Here is a 16,572-nt window from a genome sequence, read left to right as displayed (position 1 = left end):
ATATCCATGAATTAAACACTGTTTTGAGAAATGCTCTTATAGTCTTGACAATGTTAAGTATGTTTCATGAAATGTGCCAAAGCAATTGTGAAAAACTTTAAGCACATCAAAGGTAGACAGTCTTCTAACTTAACATGTACTGCAAAACAAATTTAATGTTCAATGATATTAACTTTGTAACATGTATTAAAATTTGCATAATTGCTTGGCATTCTTATATTATCACAATATTGTTTTTCATTCATAATGTTTGCCATACTAAGTGAATGATTTAATTACTTTTGATTTTATATTTTTTAATATCTGTTTGATCTTCAAAACACATCATAGGGGTGGAGCCAAAAATATGGGAAGTAAAACCCAAAACGTCTTCTCACGTATCAATATAAGTCAAGCTAGACTCAACCAGCCAACAGTTGGTAGACATCGACCCCAAGAGCTCTTCTTGAGAGAAGCCAATCAGAGGCAAGAAGGAGAGGGAGAGATCTTCACATTTCGTTTTCAATATAATTTACGTATATTTATTAATGAGACTATTGACTAGACTACACTGTTGTCTTAGCATAAGCTTACTTTATTTTGCCTTGATTTGATGCTGCATATTCCTGTAATAGAAATGATTAGATATTAAGTAAATTGTCATATTTCTTTCTTTCGTATTTAATCTCAAAGAGCGGACATCATACTCAACATACAACTGACCGGAGATAGCTTTTACAAATAAGTCTGTAAATTTCCAGTATTCAGTTAACCTGGATATTCTTGTGTGACTAGGGGACAGTGAGCAGTATGGACAAATCAGTCAGTCATTTTTATGTCACAGAGGTATTATTTCCTTTGGTTCTCTATGTCCAGGTTTTTCCCAGCAGACTGCTGAACAAAGCTGAACTTTTTAGTATCATGGACCGTGTTCAGTCCAGTATGCACACAAGAGGGCGCAGAAACCATCGCAAAGCCTGTTCCAACGCTGAGGTGGACGACGTCTCTTCATTCCAGCCTTCTGGGAATCCCCGTGGCCCTGCTCCTGTAGATGGTAAGGAAGAATTCTTGAGCATCTCAGTATTTGCGGCTAATGATTGTTTGTGTTCTGCTGTTATAGCATGATCAGCTCATCATTAGCACCTTTTATTTCGACGTTTTTTCTTTGCTTTCCTTTCACTAAGTGTCAATCTGCTCCCTTTGGTTCTGATTAGGATATTTACAGGTGACGCAGATTGACATGCTGATGGCAAATAACAGGGCTGCACACAACACCGATCTATATTCCAACCCACTTCTCATCGTGCGCAGGGGCCAGGAGTTCTCTGTACAAATTTCATTTAATCGAGCCTACAATCCTGGATCAGACAGATTCCAGCTGGAATTTCGCATTGGTAAGCGTTATATTGTATGTCCCTGCTAAGTCTAGTCTGTGGTCCTGTGATGTAAGTGAATTAAAATAGGTTGCTGTGTTTTTATATATTAATTTGTCAAATATTAAAATTTTTCTTAAATATAAGACTTTGACCTATGCAATAGGTCAAAAAATTAGATTATTTTAGATTCGAAAACCTTTTTCACGGATTCTTCTTGAAAAGAACTGATTCAAAAGAACCATTTGTTAAAAATTGGACATTACTATTGTTCACTTGGATAGCTGTTTTTGTGTGCAAGTAGTGTTTCTCACTAAGACCATATCGAATTGTAGATTGCACAATCCATTTTCTCTCCGACAAAATCAAATGTTGTATTCCATGTTGTATAGGACTAATAGTACCACTATAGTACTATTAGTACATGACATATAAGTAAATGTATAGTACTAATATATCAATCGCTTTAGAACAGATTTGCAGTGTGATATCACACATTGTAGCAAGACTGTACATGTTCACATGTTAAGTACTGTAGTTTTATATTGGTTTTAGGACGGGTCTTGGCAAATCTTCAATAAATCATATTGACTGTTATAAAACCTCATGTAGGCCAGAGGGCCTGCAGTTAAAAATACTGAAGCTGATTGTCTGGAGGGTTTGGTCCTGTACATTGTTGCAGGGTGTAGATTTCAGATCATACCATTACATCATAAAGACAATGATGAAGATGGGTTATAGGATGGTGGCTGGGATCAGCTTCAACAAAGATGTAAAGTTTCAGATATATTCCCTTGAGTAGTGGTTTTGCACAGCTCTCTTCAGGGACAGTTTGAATCTTTCTGCATTACTGGGGAATTGTAACATGCTTCTACATATTTACAAGCATATGTTTATTTTTAAGCAGAAGGTGAAAATATTTTTTGAAATGATCCATTATGTAATTTTTGTATTTATATTTTTACTGTAAGATAATCTTATTCATACCAATTTCTGTATGAAAGGCTATTCATTTGTAGAACATTGTATATCTTTTTTCTGTTTTCCCACTGCCATATTAGGCATTTTTAAACATATATCAGAATATGAATTTTTGTTTAATTCTCTTTCTTGACTTTAGAATAATGGAGGAGTCATATTTTAAATCTGAACTGAATTTCTTGCACTAAAATTTCAGAAGTATGATTGAAATACAGTTGTAATCTATTTTTTTTAAAGGTGGTAGTCCTCAAATTGACCAAAATACAGCAATCATTGTGTCCCCCAACCCGAATGAGAATACATCGTGGCAGGGTAGGCTGTTGCAAAATCCCAGCAGGTCTATCTTGATGGGCATCACCCCAGCAGAAACATGCATTGTGGGAAAATACCGCATGTATGTGGTGGTCATCACTCCTGCAGGCCTTGTGAGGGACAAGGCCACATCCCAAGAGCTTTACGTTTTGTTCAATCCCTGGGCTGCCGGTGAGAATGACTTATTTGAAAAACGATGTTTCAAATGATGAGGAATGTCCTATGCACCTAATAGCCACCATATTAATATTTACAGTACTGTGCAAAAGTCTTAGGCAGACAAAGAAAATGATGTTCAAATGATTGTCATGTTGATGTAATACAATGATATTACATCTATCAAACTGTTATCTTAGCAATTTCAAAATCTCTCCTAAAGTCACCCCAGGATTTGTAACAACCATTCAGTAGCCCAAGACTTTGTTTTTGACTCAGCCACTAGCATATTATGTTTGGATAATCAATACCTCACTGATTTAATTAACTAATTAATAGAGCTGGTGTTGAAATTGAATGAATACACAGAACGGCTGAGGTTCCCCTGAGGAGAGGTGTGGTACCTGAAACGGTGTTCTTCTAGCCATTCATAAAGTATCTTTTTGGACAACAGAAGAAGCTGTTGTTAGTAATTATTGTGCTATTGTTAATTTACATTTGTTAAATTATGTTTTTGTCTCAGCAAATATAGGCCTACTACCCAGATAAATAGCTAGAAACATTTTCTTTGGCTGCCTTTTGCACAGTACTGTATATTGTTGGTCAATGTCATGGGCTTTGACCGGCACTGTTAGGAATGTTTCATTTAATTTGTTCTTTCCTGTGTTGTTGGATACAGCTGTAATATATTGCATGCAATGTGAATTACATAATTACACACACATGCACACACATGTTTCTATTCATATCTTTGTGGTGTCAGTCCATTCATTTATGTGGGCATAACCCTAATTCCAACTATGAAAACCTTAACCCCAACTTAACCCTAACCTTAACCATAAGTATCCAAAATAAATACAAGACTTTTGGATGTTTTAGTTTTTTGATTGTACTCACAGATTTTTTTTTTTATATAAAATTGAGTTTATCCCAGTGTCGACCAAAAAAATTCTACCCACAAGGTAAAAATTTACAGGTTTTTATCACATTTTGGCCAAATTTGGTCCCCACAATTCAAAAATGTGAAATTAATTCTTGCTCTCCCCCAAAAATTTTTATTATGCCATACTTGGATAATTGTCAGAAACTGACATGACCTCTTATAACATGTTATAATATGGTTGTGACAATGATGTAATAGCATTATGACAAAGTTGAACTTAATACTATCAAACTATCCACATTTTCCTCATATAGACATAGGTAGTAAATTGACACAATTGAATGAATTTAATTGGAAATCAAAGCAACATGATTATTCTTCATACTGTACTGAAACATTTCCCCATAGTTGAACTTAATTTACATTTATTTATACGGTAATTAATAATTAATTTTATAAATATGTCATGCACACATGATAATGTTGCTCCCAGTTTGAAATGAATAAAAAGGTGGTGCATTGTTAGGCACAGTAAGTAACCATTTCCTGGAAATTAAGTTCTCCATTACAAGGACACTCAGGCTTGTATTCAATGCTGCCCCAGATCCTTACTGACCTGTTCCCTTCCAGCCGACTCTGTGTTCATGCCCAATCAGAATGAGCTAGGCGAGTACATTCTGAATCAAACAGGGATCATATACAATGGAGATAGTAACACCCCAATCCCCAGACCATGGAATTTTGGCCAGGTAAAAAACTACTATTAAAGACTATTAAAAAACCATAACCACTTTTAAGTATCTTATCTGCCCTAATTTCTAAGTCTAGTAATCAGAGACTTACTCATTCATTACTATTTCTCATAAATCATTTTTAATTCTTGTATTTGACAAAAGCAGCTTTTCATTTTCATGTATACTCCATCCATCTATCTTATATTTTGAATTGTATACAGATTTCAGATTTCTCTTCAGATTTTAATGCATTTTTCGTGAATAGTATTTTCTGATGTGCAAAGCTGTTGTTTTCCTGCTCTCTGTGCTATAGTTTGAGAGTGGCATTCTGGATGCTTGTCTCCTGGTCATGGATGATGCCACACTTCCCCTGAGTAACAGAGGCGATCCAGTCATCGTTTCCCGACAGGCATCTGCCAGGGTAATTTCCTTCTTCGATCTTTCAATCTTCGGTCTTGATAAATACTCTTCCCCAGTATAATCAAAACAGCCAAGCTCCACCTGAAATGTGACACTATGTCATTCACTGCTACCCGCCCATGTTTATGATTTAAAAGCCAATAGTTAAATATGCTCTGTTCCTTTAGACCAGACCTGCTAGCCTGCCAAAGCTATCTTGCCCCTGCGATCATTAAAATAAATTTTAAATATGGTTCAGTTTCATGTTCAAGTTTCTGAATATGAGCAGATTTTTGTTCATTATTCTTTGAGTTAATAATGAATAAAATGCACTCTCAATTTCTGCATGTATTATCAAAAAACAGAAAAGTCAAATTTAATGCATCTATTACTGTAGATTTCACAGGACTTAAAAATTAACTGGCAGAAATGATCCCTGTAGATTTAGCGAAACTTGGATTTGGCCCTCCATGTACAATTATCATCCTGTTCTAGACAATGAACTGAAATGCTATTTGTTTTATTTGTAAATTTAGATAGGACTGGGCCAAGTCATTTTCAGGGCCAAAATGCAAAATTCGATTAACCTAGGTATCATTTGTCATGTTCCTTACAATTCTGACAGGCTGGTCATGGTAGGGGGCCCCCTGGTGGCTGCCGGTCCCTAAGGAGCAGCTTAGCTGGCTTTTGCCTTGGGTTGGTTCTCTGTTTAGAGAAGCATTGAAAATGATTTATTGTATTTCTATGCGCCTAGTTGAATTCCCCTGACAGAGTGCATGGGGTCCTGGTGGGAAACTGGAGCAACGATTTCTCTGATGGTCGCGCCCCCACCTCATGGACGGGCAGCGTCGAAATCCTGAGAAGCTTCGCCGAAAAGAGGCAACCTGTGCGTTACGGGCAGTGCTGGGTGTTTGCCGGAATCTTCAACACCTGTAAATACAACTTTTGACACTTCGTAAAAGCTCTGTTATTAAAAAATGGACAAAAAGGTTCCCAACACTGTCAATAATATCCACGTAGAATAAAATTCTACGTGACAATTCTCTCATTTTAAGATTTTTTATTCATTCCAAATCTTTTTTTTTCTAATTATTTTTTTTTAATTTGTGGAGATATTTCTAAGGTAAAACAAAAAAATCAATGCTACTGTCATTCATGGGGTAGGTGTCTGGCTCTGGTTAGTATAAACAGCATAAAATATTTATTTTTAATTACTCATTTTATACAAGTAAAAATATTGGAAATAATTCTTTTTCTGTCTCCTTACAATTGGTCACAGTTCTCCGGTGTGTAGGAATTCCATCACGGGTCATCACTAACTTCAATTCTGCCCACGACCACGGTGGAAGCATAACTTCGCATATATATGTTCACAAGAACGGGGACACTGATGAAATCCGTACTATAGACACCATTTGGTAAGTCTGGTAAAAACATGTCAAAGGCTTGTCAGTATAAAAGCTTTTTCATGCTAAATATTTAGCTGATAATGTAAAAATCAGAATTTCTTACATTTTCATTTATCCTTCTCCAGTTTCATCCTCTGGACTGGCTAACTGGTATATAATTACTAACTACATTTATAATAGCTTAACATTTGAAACACATAGCTCACATTGCTCAGCCTAAAATGTGAAGAAATTATCTTTTAAACAGAAGATGAGCTGCAGTTTCACATCAGTTACAGTATTTATGAAAAAGTCTCTTTCTATTTATTTGGGCAGTGCAAAAAAAGTAAAATCATATTATACTACAAGCACATGACCATAACAAAAAACACTGCTTCATGCGTTAAATTTCACCGGCATCTCTTTTAACTAATTACCTCAATTAGTTAAATAATTCAATGAGGCACTGAGTAGTCAAACATGTTATGCTAGTGGTCAGGTCAACAAATACATGATTATGTTGGGTAGATGCTACAAATACTGGGGTGACGTTAGGAAAAGTTTCAAAATGGCTAAGCTAACACACATAGACATATCTTAGTTTTACACCAAACTGAAAGACTTTTGCGCAGTACCGTATCTTAAATTTGTTAATGTTGGAGGTTGTGGATCATGTCTGCAGGAACTACCACTGCTGGAATGAAGCCTACATGGCCAGACCGGACCTCCCTGTGGGTTTAGGCGGCTGGCAGGCGGTTGACTCCACCCCCCAAGAGACCAGTGATGGTGAGAGATTAGATAACCCTCACTCTCTGATACCAATACATACTCACCATTACCTCACTGAAGATTCTGTCACTCAAATGTAGCTCTTCATTATAACAGTTAGGGAGTCTTTTTATTACCTATAACATACACAATTTACAATGCTTCAAAGGTACGTCATCGGCCGTCCTTTATTGAGATAAACGAGTAGCTTTTCGACTTTCTGCGTTTAGTTTAACATGTCATTATGGTTCGGGGCCCAGATAGACCAAGATAAAACACTCCAAAGTCAAAAAAACCCTGATGACATGAGTATTACAATAAATAAACGATAATAACAAATTCCTGTTTCATGCTGGTTTCATTGTTTTAGTTCTGTAACACATTAAAATATGTATCTATTTTCTGTCACACATAAAAAACAACTCAACTATATAAATTAAGATTGTAACCCATATGTATTGCAGAGTTTTGTAACATTATTGATATAGAAAGAAGTTTTACAAGATCACTTGATTTTGGTTTTCCATTGAGGACACTGCACTAGGAATAATTTGATCAATCTTGACTTGCAAGCTGAACAACATTTCAAATCCGGTTTCTTCCACCTTTCAGGCATGTACAGATGTGGTCCTGCCTCTATCTATGCCATCAAGCAAGGCATGATCTATTATTCATATGATACACCATTTGTGTATTCTGAGGTAAAGAGCTGAATTTAACCTGTGTCCAAATCATTTTATCATTTTATGGTGTTGTCAGTGTTAGTTTTCAGTTGCTAGTATCCAGGCATTTGTGTATCTTCATACATGTATTCTTTCAGTTTTGTCACAAGTTACAGTAAATGTGTCACTTTTTAGTAATCAATGCAGGCATAAATGCTTTGCTTGAGCATTATGTTTATATAAAACATTAAGAAGAAATGTGTCAAACATTTTGCAGTTTCAGAAAATGCAGCATGGAAATGATGGAATCATGCAGTAGGAGAGGTTGTTATTTTTACTAACTCCTTATCTTCTACTGGAGTGTATTAGAGCCAATTAAAAGGAAAAAACATGAAAAGTCTTGAGATTGAAATGTATTATTGTATAATTCAACTTTAACCTCAAAACTTTCTATATAATATGAAAATGTTTTACTTTTTTTCCTCAAAAGTTTATTTCGTATTTCATCAAAAAGTTTTTGACTTTAATCTATACATTTTCTTTTATCTTGAAATTTTATTTCGACTTTAATCTTAAAACCTTTGATTTCAATCTCAAAACTTTCAACTTTAATTTAAATGTTTAATTTGGTATTTTCCCCTTTTAGACGGCCTTCATGCACTTCCATTTGATTCGCAGGGAAATCCATTGTGTTTGCTTGACCATTTTCACATTGCATTTAGGTGGACAGTGAAGTCATAGTTACTGAGGAGGAGCCCAATGGAGATGACGAAGTAGTGAACGTGGATCAAACCTATGTTGGAATACTCATTCTGACCAAAGGGATTGGCCAGGATACCTGGATGGATATTACCGACACGTACAAATATCCTTCAGGTGAAGCTGAAGGTTTAGGGGTGGTGGGTTTCAGTTTGAGCCAGGGGCATAGTAACCAAGGGGGTGGGGGGACATGTACCCCCAATGACCAAAAGAAGATAGCTGTAGTCCACTTATTTGTGCTTCAAGTGAAAGTTCAGGCTTTTTTGGTTGTTTCTCTTGTGATGCACAGTATTCTTCAGTAACTTCAGTAGTCAACAACTTCAAACATTCCTTTGTGGTTGATGATTGTTCCAAGACGGCCAAAGTTGTCTATTAATTTATGAGTCTAAACAGTCAGCAGAGGTGGAAAGTTTAGGTCCAGAAAGTACAAATCCAAGGTTTTGTGTCTACCGACTAATTGAGTATAAAGAGTCACACTCACAGAGTACTCAACTGGCAGGTTGAAACAAAACTGTGGTCTGGATTTGTATTTTCCAGACGTAAATGTGATGTAAAATTTTCCAGACAACTGACAATAAGTGCTAAATTAATTCCTTCAAAAGAAGACTATATTTGTTCTTAATAAAATTTCCTGGATTACTAGAAGTGTAGACTTCTCTACTGCTTTCCTGAGCAAGTACAGCAATAGCTTTTCACCAATTACATGTACATACATATAAGGTGTTGATAGAGACTGTCCAAAAGTTGTACTGTCTAGTCGTTATTAGACATAAGTCTATTCCTTCTGCAACACAGGAAGCACAGAAGAGCAGACGGCTGTCGCTACTGCAGAGAATTACGGCTCTGCCAGGGACCGATCAGCTTTACCCAAGGAGGATGTGGAGATAAAGGTCCTCGCAGAGAATGCAGTGATCGGCAAGGATTTCAAACTGAACATTCAGCTCAGGAACTTGGGTCGATCCCTGTACAACATTGATTCTGTCGTCTCTGGCAACGTCATTTACTACACTGGCGTCCTGGGGCCCAAAATAAATGCCAGTGCTTTCAGTGTGAAGTTGGAGCCTTTAAAAAGTAAGTTGTGTTTCCTATATAATTATCTCATCAATTCGATCATTTTTACTTTCATAAGTCTCACTTTTAGCACAAAAAGGAATTTATTCAATTTTAAAATAAAATTATTTTACTGTTGGAGAGGCATTCCAGGTGGCTACATCCGAAAGCTAGTTGAAAGAATGCCACGAGTTTGCAACGATGTCATTGAAGGAAAAGGGGGCTATTTTGAAGAGTCTAAAGTCTGAGATGTTGAACACTTTGCTTGTTCGATATAAAATTTGATATATATTACTTCATGGCCTGGAGGCCTTTTACTATAAGGCAAATAACAGCTAAAATATTAACAAATGCATTAAAAGCAGGTGTGTCCAGACATTGGAATAGTACCGTATTTACTACCCCAACATCACAAATAGACACAAAACAATATTCCCTAAACTTTCATCTGCACCCTCTGTCTTTCAGCTGTAGTACAATATGTGGAAGTCAAGGCCAAAGAGTACATGAGCAAGCTTCTGGATCAGGGCAACCTGAGTTTCTTAGTCATGGCGAAAATCAAAGAAACGCGACAGGCCATCAGCGCCCAAAGTGTGGTGACCCTGCAAGGCCCCAAACTCACGATTGAGGTCAGACAAAACACGCATGTTTCTTTTCTACTGTGTCAATGCATGGATATTAAACAATATTTTAAAAATGGAATTAGAAATCACAGAGCTAAGTATAAGTTTTATATTTTATTCTACTAAATCAGCACTGCCCCCAAGGGTCCAATATGCGAGTCCTTCCAGTGGCTTGGATTAGAAACCTGTGTCTCTTACTGCCATATGCTGCTTCTATGCTAGAAAATAATTTACAGGGAGACTTTGCTTGTAACGTTGGTAATATTTCAAGAATCTATTAACACATTCATAATACATTATAATAAAGCATTAAAAGCGTGGCTATTAATATTTATAAATGAGCATAGCTCATTATAGCCATGTTTATTATGCATTATGACGCTCTCATCTACAATGCACTATAGATACGTTCAAAATACAGTACAAAGCATCCTCAGTTCTTATTCCAAGATATCCATAGTGCATTATAGATGAGAGCTTCATATATTATAATAAACACTCTAATGCCTTGTTACTGTCAATAGATGATTCTGTAATGTTTTATTAATTCTTATACCAACCATTAAAATGTCTTTTGAAGGCATCTATAGTGCATTATAGATGACAGCTGTAAGTTACGTTACCATTACTTCTAATTAAAAAAAACATGCAAATGAATAAAAAACAATTGGTCACACTTTACATTAAGTGCACCTTCATAATGCATTCATTATACATTTATAGATCATTTCGTGAACCTTCATAATGCATTCATAGAACATTCATATGCAGCATGCAGGTACACCTTAACATCCTAACATCCCTTAACAGCTTTAATATACATGACTATAATGTTTGTTATTATTATGTAATGTTTGTTATTAATGTATATTACAGCTGTTATGGGATGTTAGGATGTAAAGGTATACATACATGATGTTTATGAATGTTTTATGAATACTTAATGAATACATTATGAAGATGCACTGAACGTTTTATGAATGCAATATAAAAGCATTACGAAGGTGCAGTTAATGTAAAGCGTTACCAAACAATTAAGTAAAATATATGGCACTGTTAAGGTCTGTACATATCCATTATGAATTTGTAGATACTCCTTACTCCACAGTACAATTGGCACATTACAGCTTTTTGCAAATTTGTATTTATTCCTTGTATACAATAAGGCTACATTTCTATTTTTTGTTTTCTAATTTGTTTAAGTATACCACTGACTACTTTATACTTTCCTCTGGGAATTGATGATGTGTCTGTTTGTCATGAAATCACAATACATTACAAATTCCGTAATGCAATTAACTTCCTGTACCTCTGTAAACTACAAATGAGAGAATTTTTTCCTTCTTTAGTTTCAGTTGTTAGTTAGTTTAGTTAGTGTTGCCTGTTGCCCTAAATGACCATGGTCATTCATGATAACAAAAATTATGAAACACAGGGATTATAAATTTCCAGTGATTAATTTATGATGATAAAAATACCCTCTATTCCTTTTTCAGGTAAGTGGCAACCTGAAAGTCAAACAGAAGATGTATTTTACAGTGAAGTTCACCAACACTCTGAATTATCACCTGACAAACATCACTGTGACAATGGAAGGCGCAGTTATCTTTGCATCCAAAACAAAAACATACAGGTAAAAAAACACATCAGAACCTAATTCCTTCTTTTGCTATCTGTCGGAACTGAATATATTTTCTGCAATCAGTTAATTGGGGAATTCATACTGTGAAGTTTTTTCATTAGGAACAATCATGTTTAATCCTTGAAAAATTTCATCCTGTTATACAAGTAGAACTATTCATTTACCTAACTCAAAGAATATATATCTTTGGGACAAAATCCACACTCAACAAAATTAGCCCAATTACCCTTAGATTAGGCTACACCAACCTCACCTCTAATTTTGTTTTATTTGTTCACTTTATACTATGTAAACATCTTTGAAATCTGGTAACAGCACTACATAAATAAAATGTATTATTATTATTATTATTATTAGTAGTAGTAGTAGTAGTATTATATACGGTTGCTATAAAAACTCTGCAGGAAAACCGTGATGTACATTTTTGACGGTTATGTCTTTTTCCTGTGGGTAGAATACACCCATTCTCCTGTTTATTTACACTAACAAATGCATACAGCTGCTTACAAGAACACATACACAGGGGGTATACACACGGCCCGCAAGCATGCTGGGATATGCAAATCTCACTGGTGCTACAATATAATAGGCTCTATAGCAAGTAGTTTTTATGTCACATGTTCTTAACCCCAGGGATTGACCGTACTGAAAATTCGGTGTCAAACCCCAAGTAATACAGCTAAACCGACGTAGCCATAAACCCCTTAAGAGTCAGTCACATTTTAACTTAACTTAAATATTTTTCAAACAACAGACTGCACTAAAATATGACCTCTTGCTACGTCACATATGGGTTAAATACAGAGGACACATTTTGACAACTAATCACTTTCCCTTCACTTCATTGGACAGCGACAATTGTTCATGATTAATTCTTTAATGTTCACTGGCCTGAATCATCAGGGTGACCATTGTCACATGTGTTTGGTTGCAGCCACCTTGCCTCAATGTCCTCCTTCACCTGGACTGAGTCCTTCACCCCAACTAAGGAGGGTCAGAACAAATTGATTGCCTGTCTGGATTGTGCCTTGCTGAGGCAGGTGCATGGCTGGGTGGATTTTACCATCAAACCTTAAGAAAGGAGTCTCCTTCCACGGAACAACGACCAAAATTGTGTGCTGTCAGCTGTGTTTATTCCTTTAGCTTACTGCTTATTCTTGTAACTATTAAATTTCTGTTTATGACTGGCTTCTCCCCTTCTATCCCCTGTTGCCTAGAGTAGGACGGAAAAGAGAATGGAGAAACCTCACTAAAGGAAAAAGGTAGAACAAAATTGTAATTTTCTTGAAGGATATTCAGTGGAAAACATAATGGAAATGTAACGAGTTTTTGGAAACAAGCGGCACATATCAATTTATGACAAGGCTGACTAATGATGTATCACTTCAATTTCCATTAAATGACCAGGTTCCTATTGTTGAAACATACCTTTATAAGAATGTTGAATTCTGGCTAAAAGGCCTTGTTATGTTTCAGGGAACCGCATGACTGATTAGTTGAAAATAACCGATAATATTAACAGGAGGATTTTCTAATAATGACTTTCTTGGGATTCATTTTGTCTTTCAAATATACTGGAAACTTGATTTGCAATAACATGCATAATGGCTTGACTGCAATTGATTAATTTTAACTAACAATAAAATTTACATCTGAAGCAGTAACACTACGTTTTGTAATGTACTTTCTATGAAACAGGAATATCACAAGGTATTATTACTGACTGTTTCTTTGATAACATTTTAAATGCACAGTTATACCACACATGCATCTTGTATAACCTTTTACCCAATACCAGGGCTGAACTTGGGTTAAAAATCAGAACTTTAGGGTCTCATACTGAAAGTTTGGGTGGGGGATGGGGGCTTGGTGGTGAGGGGCATAAAAATATATTTTGCTAGCCCCCATATCCATCAGCCCAGGAGGAAATTCCCAGTATGCCAGACGGCCAGTCCAGCAGTCTTCCAGGAAGCATTTCTCAAGTCCAGGGTAACGATGATAATCTTACCATAAGTAACCAAACCAAATACAAGACTTGGCATTTTTAGTTTTTTAGTTGCATTTACATAATTTTATAAAGTTGAGCTTTCCCTTGCGGGGACCAAAAAATTCTCCCCACAAGGTCAAAATAGTTGTTTTTTATGACATGGTGGGAACATTAGATCCCCACAATGTAATATATACATGGCCACACACACACACACACACACACACACACACACACACACACACTGTGGGTAGGTCAACTAATCCAAACTGTGAGCCCAGTGGTGTGAGGTCACAGGGTTACCTTCTGAGCCACTGCGCCACCACATGTCCTCCCTAATGTGTAAATATCTAAGCAGAATGCAACCCTTCTGATAGGTCCTTCTCAACCAAGGGGGAGGGGGGGGGGCTCCAAATGAGGCTGTTGATGATGTAATAATCCATCACTCCCTCCATAAATCCATCCATCATTCATAGGCACTTACCCAATGCAGGATCACAGGGTACAATGACAACTGTTATTGTTTTGTTTGCACATCAGTGATTTGGGGTACAGTATAACTTTTATAGGCACAAAAGAGCCATCACTGGCAGGGCACTGCGCACTGGGCACTGGGCACTGGGCACTGGGGAGAAGTGAACAAAATCTTCTATATTTTCGGAGATACAGCAGAAATTATTCAAAATAGTTTATAGAGGCACAAACCTTTTAAAGAAAAGTTTCAAATGTCTTTGTTTATGTGTATAAAATATAGGGTGCACTAAACCACATTTCACTCAGATGGAAAAATTCAAAGCACGTCTTTTCCAGCTAATCAAAAACCCGTTACACCTGTGTTTTCAAAGTAAACCAATGACTGTGACATCAAACAAAAAATAAAATTATGTGTCCATATTCCAGATACATGCTCTGCTGCGGATGAAAAACACATATGTTTTGGCGCGTTTGGTAATGTGTGTCATGTAAAAATGTCTAGCTGATACACATTTACAAAGCAATGACGTATCTCATAATACACACTGATATTATTCATGAAACAATTCAGGCCTCGGGTAAGTATTAGGCAGGTAAAGCAATCCCTCCTGGCAGCAGTACTGGCGCTGGCATGCTTGGTGCCCTGGGCAAATTGTGAGTCAGCTGCCTTGCCGCCAGCAATTCAGTGCCTCCTCAAAAGATGCTTCCATGGGCAATTGCCCATCTTGTCCTTGCCAGGATCCGCCACTGCCTACCAGTTCAAGAACTGAAAAACCCCACAAATAAAAATAGGGAAATCCACACTAGATGGCAGTGTTACACTGCACACATCTCTTAATGAATAATATTATATACAGTTGAAACCACATATTTACATACAATTCAGGAAAAAAATAAACAAAATTTTTTTTTTTTTCTTTACTGTCAAACATTAGATCAGAGTAAACTTTTTCTGTTTTAGATCAATAAATATTAACATATTTTTTGCATTTGTTAAATGTCAGAATAAAGAGAGAATTTTATGGATTTTTTTTTTTTTTTTTACTTTCATCAGTCAGACATTTATTACATACACTTCCTTAGTATTTGGTAGAATTGCCCTGAAACTGTTTCACTTGGCCCAAACATTTTGGGTATCCTTCCACAAGCTTTCTACAATAGTTTGCTGGAATTTTGGCCCACTCCTCTTGACAGAACTGGTGTAACTGGGTCAGGTTTGTAGGCCTTCTTGCTCACACTCGCCTTCTCAGTGCCGCCCACAAATTTTCTATGGGATTGAGATGAGGACTTTGTGATGGCCACTCCAGTACCTTGACTTTGTTGTCCTTAAGCCACTTTGTCACTAATTTGGAGGTGTGCTTGGGGTCATTGTCCATTTGTTAGACCCATTTGCACCTAAGCTTCAACTTCCTGGCTGATGTCTTCAGATGTTGCTTCAATATATCCACATAATTTTCTTTTCTCATGATGCCATCTATTTCGTGAAGTGCACCAGTCCCCTCTGCAGCAAAGCAGCCCCACAACATTATACTACCACCCCCATACCTCACAGGTGGGATGGTGTTCGAAGCTTCCCCCTTTTTCCAAATATACCATTTATCATTATAGCCGAACAGTTGAATTTTTGTTTCATCAGACCACAGGACATGTCTCCAGAATTTAAGAGTTTTGTCCCCATGTATAGTTGCAAACTGTAGTCTGGCTTTTTTTATGGTGGTTTTGAAGTAATGGCTTTCTCCTCCCAGAGTAACCATTCAGCTCATGTCGGTACTGTGGACAATGACACTGTCTTACCAGCTTCAGCCAGCATCTTCACAAGGTCTTTTGCTGTTGTCCTGGGGTTGATTCGCACATTTCGCACCAAAAAAACATTCCTCTCTGGGACTGAGCAGTATGACGGTTGTACATTCCCATGTTTTTTATACTTGCGTGTTATTGTCTTAATGGATGAACGTGGGACCTTCAGGCATCTGGAAATTGCACCTAAGGATGAGGTCCACAATTCTTTTCCTGGTTTCTTGGTTGATTTCTTGGTTGATTTTTCGTTGAAGAGTTTATGCCTCTGCGGCCTGCAAGACAACTACCTCCACCTCCGGCAACTACCCTCCAACCTGCCTGCCCTTGGCTCAACACGATGCCTCGCCATCCATCCTGCTGCTGTGTGTCTATTAATCCTGCCATCGTGCATCAAGCACCACGTGCCTGCACCGGTCGGCCGCTGCATTGAGACATATATTTCAACCCCTGTATTAGCTTAGTCATTTCATCTTGTCTGTATTAGCTTAGTCATATCATCTTGTTTGTTTGACTCATCTGCCGGCCCCTGGAGGATGGGCTCCCCCTTTGGGTCTGGTTCCTCCCAAGGTTTCTTCCTCTTAGGGAGTTTTTCCTTGCCACCGTTG

General features: G+C 37.0%; 1 protein-coding gene and 1 long non-coding RNA gene across 3 annotated transcripts in view; one reads left to right on the top strand and one right to left on the bottom strand.

Moving 5' to 3' along the window:
* The first annotated feature begins 414 nt into the window (after nucleotides 1-414).
* On the top strand, nucleotides 415-13,337 carry LOC111837825 (coagulation factor XIII A chain-like). The gene is made up of 15 exons (XM_023800182.1): nucleotides 415-465; nucleotides 856-1,033; nucleotides 1,194-1,373; nucleotides 2,571-2,816; nucleotides 4,315-4,433; nucleotides 4,732-4,839; nucleotides 5,572-5,749; nucleotides 6,097-6,235; nucleotides 6,888-6,991; nucleotides 7,586-7,674; nucleotides 8,358-8,511; nucleotides 9,190-9,465; nucleotides 9,913-10,073; nucleotides 11,564-11,700; nucleotides 12,644-13,337. Exons 2-15 carry the CDS (start codon nucleotides 901-903, stop codon nucleotides 12,783-12,785), a joined length of 2,166 nt encoding a protein of 721 aa, XP_023655950.1. The 5' UTR covers nucleotides 415-465; nucleotides 856-900; the 3' UTR covers nucleotides 12,786-13,337.
* The window catches only part of LOC111837826 (uncharacterized), a 21,786-nt gene continuing 10,010 nt past the window's right edge, over nucleotides 4,797-16,572 (bottom strand). Inside the window, exons 1-3 of one of the 2 annotated variants that reach the window (XR_002836747.2) lie at nucleotides 5,649-5,738; nucleotides 5,432-5,522; nucleotides 4,797-4,919 (exon numbers count right to left, since the gene is read on the bottom strand). This is a non-coding gene — a long non-coding RNA (uncharacterized lncRNA). Of the gene's footprint in view, nucleotides 4,920-5,431; nucleotides 5,523-5,648; nucleotides 5,739-16,572 lie in introns of those variants that run through there. The other variant, XR_011991686.1, reaches the window with a different exon arrangement.

The sequence above is a fragment of the Paramormyrops kingsleyae genome, chromosome 1 (genome assembly GCF_048594095.1).
Source record: "Paramormyrops kingsleyae isolate MSU_618 chromosome 1, PKINGS_0.4, whole genome shotgun sequence".
Lineage (NCBI taxonomy): Eukaryota > Metazoa > Chordata > Actinopteri > Osteoglossiformes > Mormyridae > Paramormyrops > Paramormyrops kingsleyae.
This window is presented reverse-complemented; position numbering and strand designations above follow the sequence as displayed.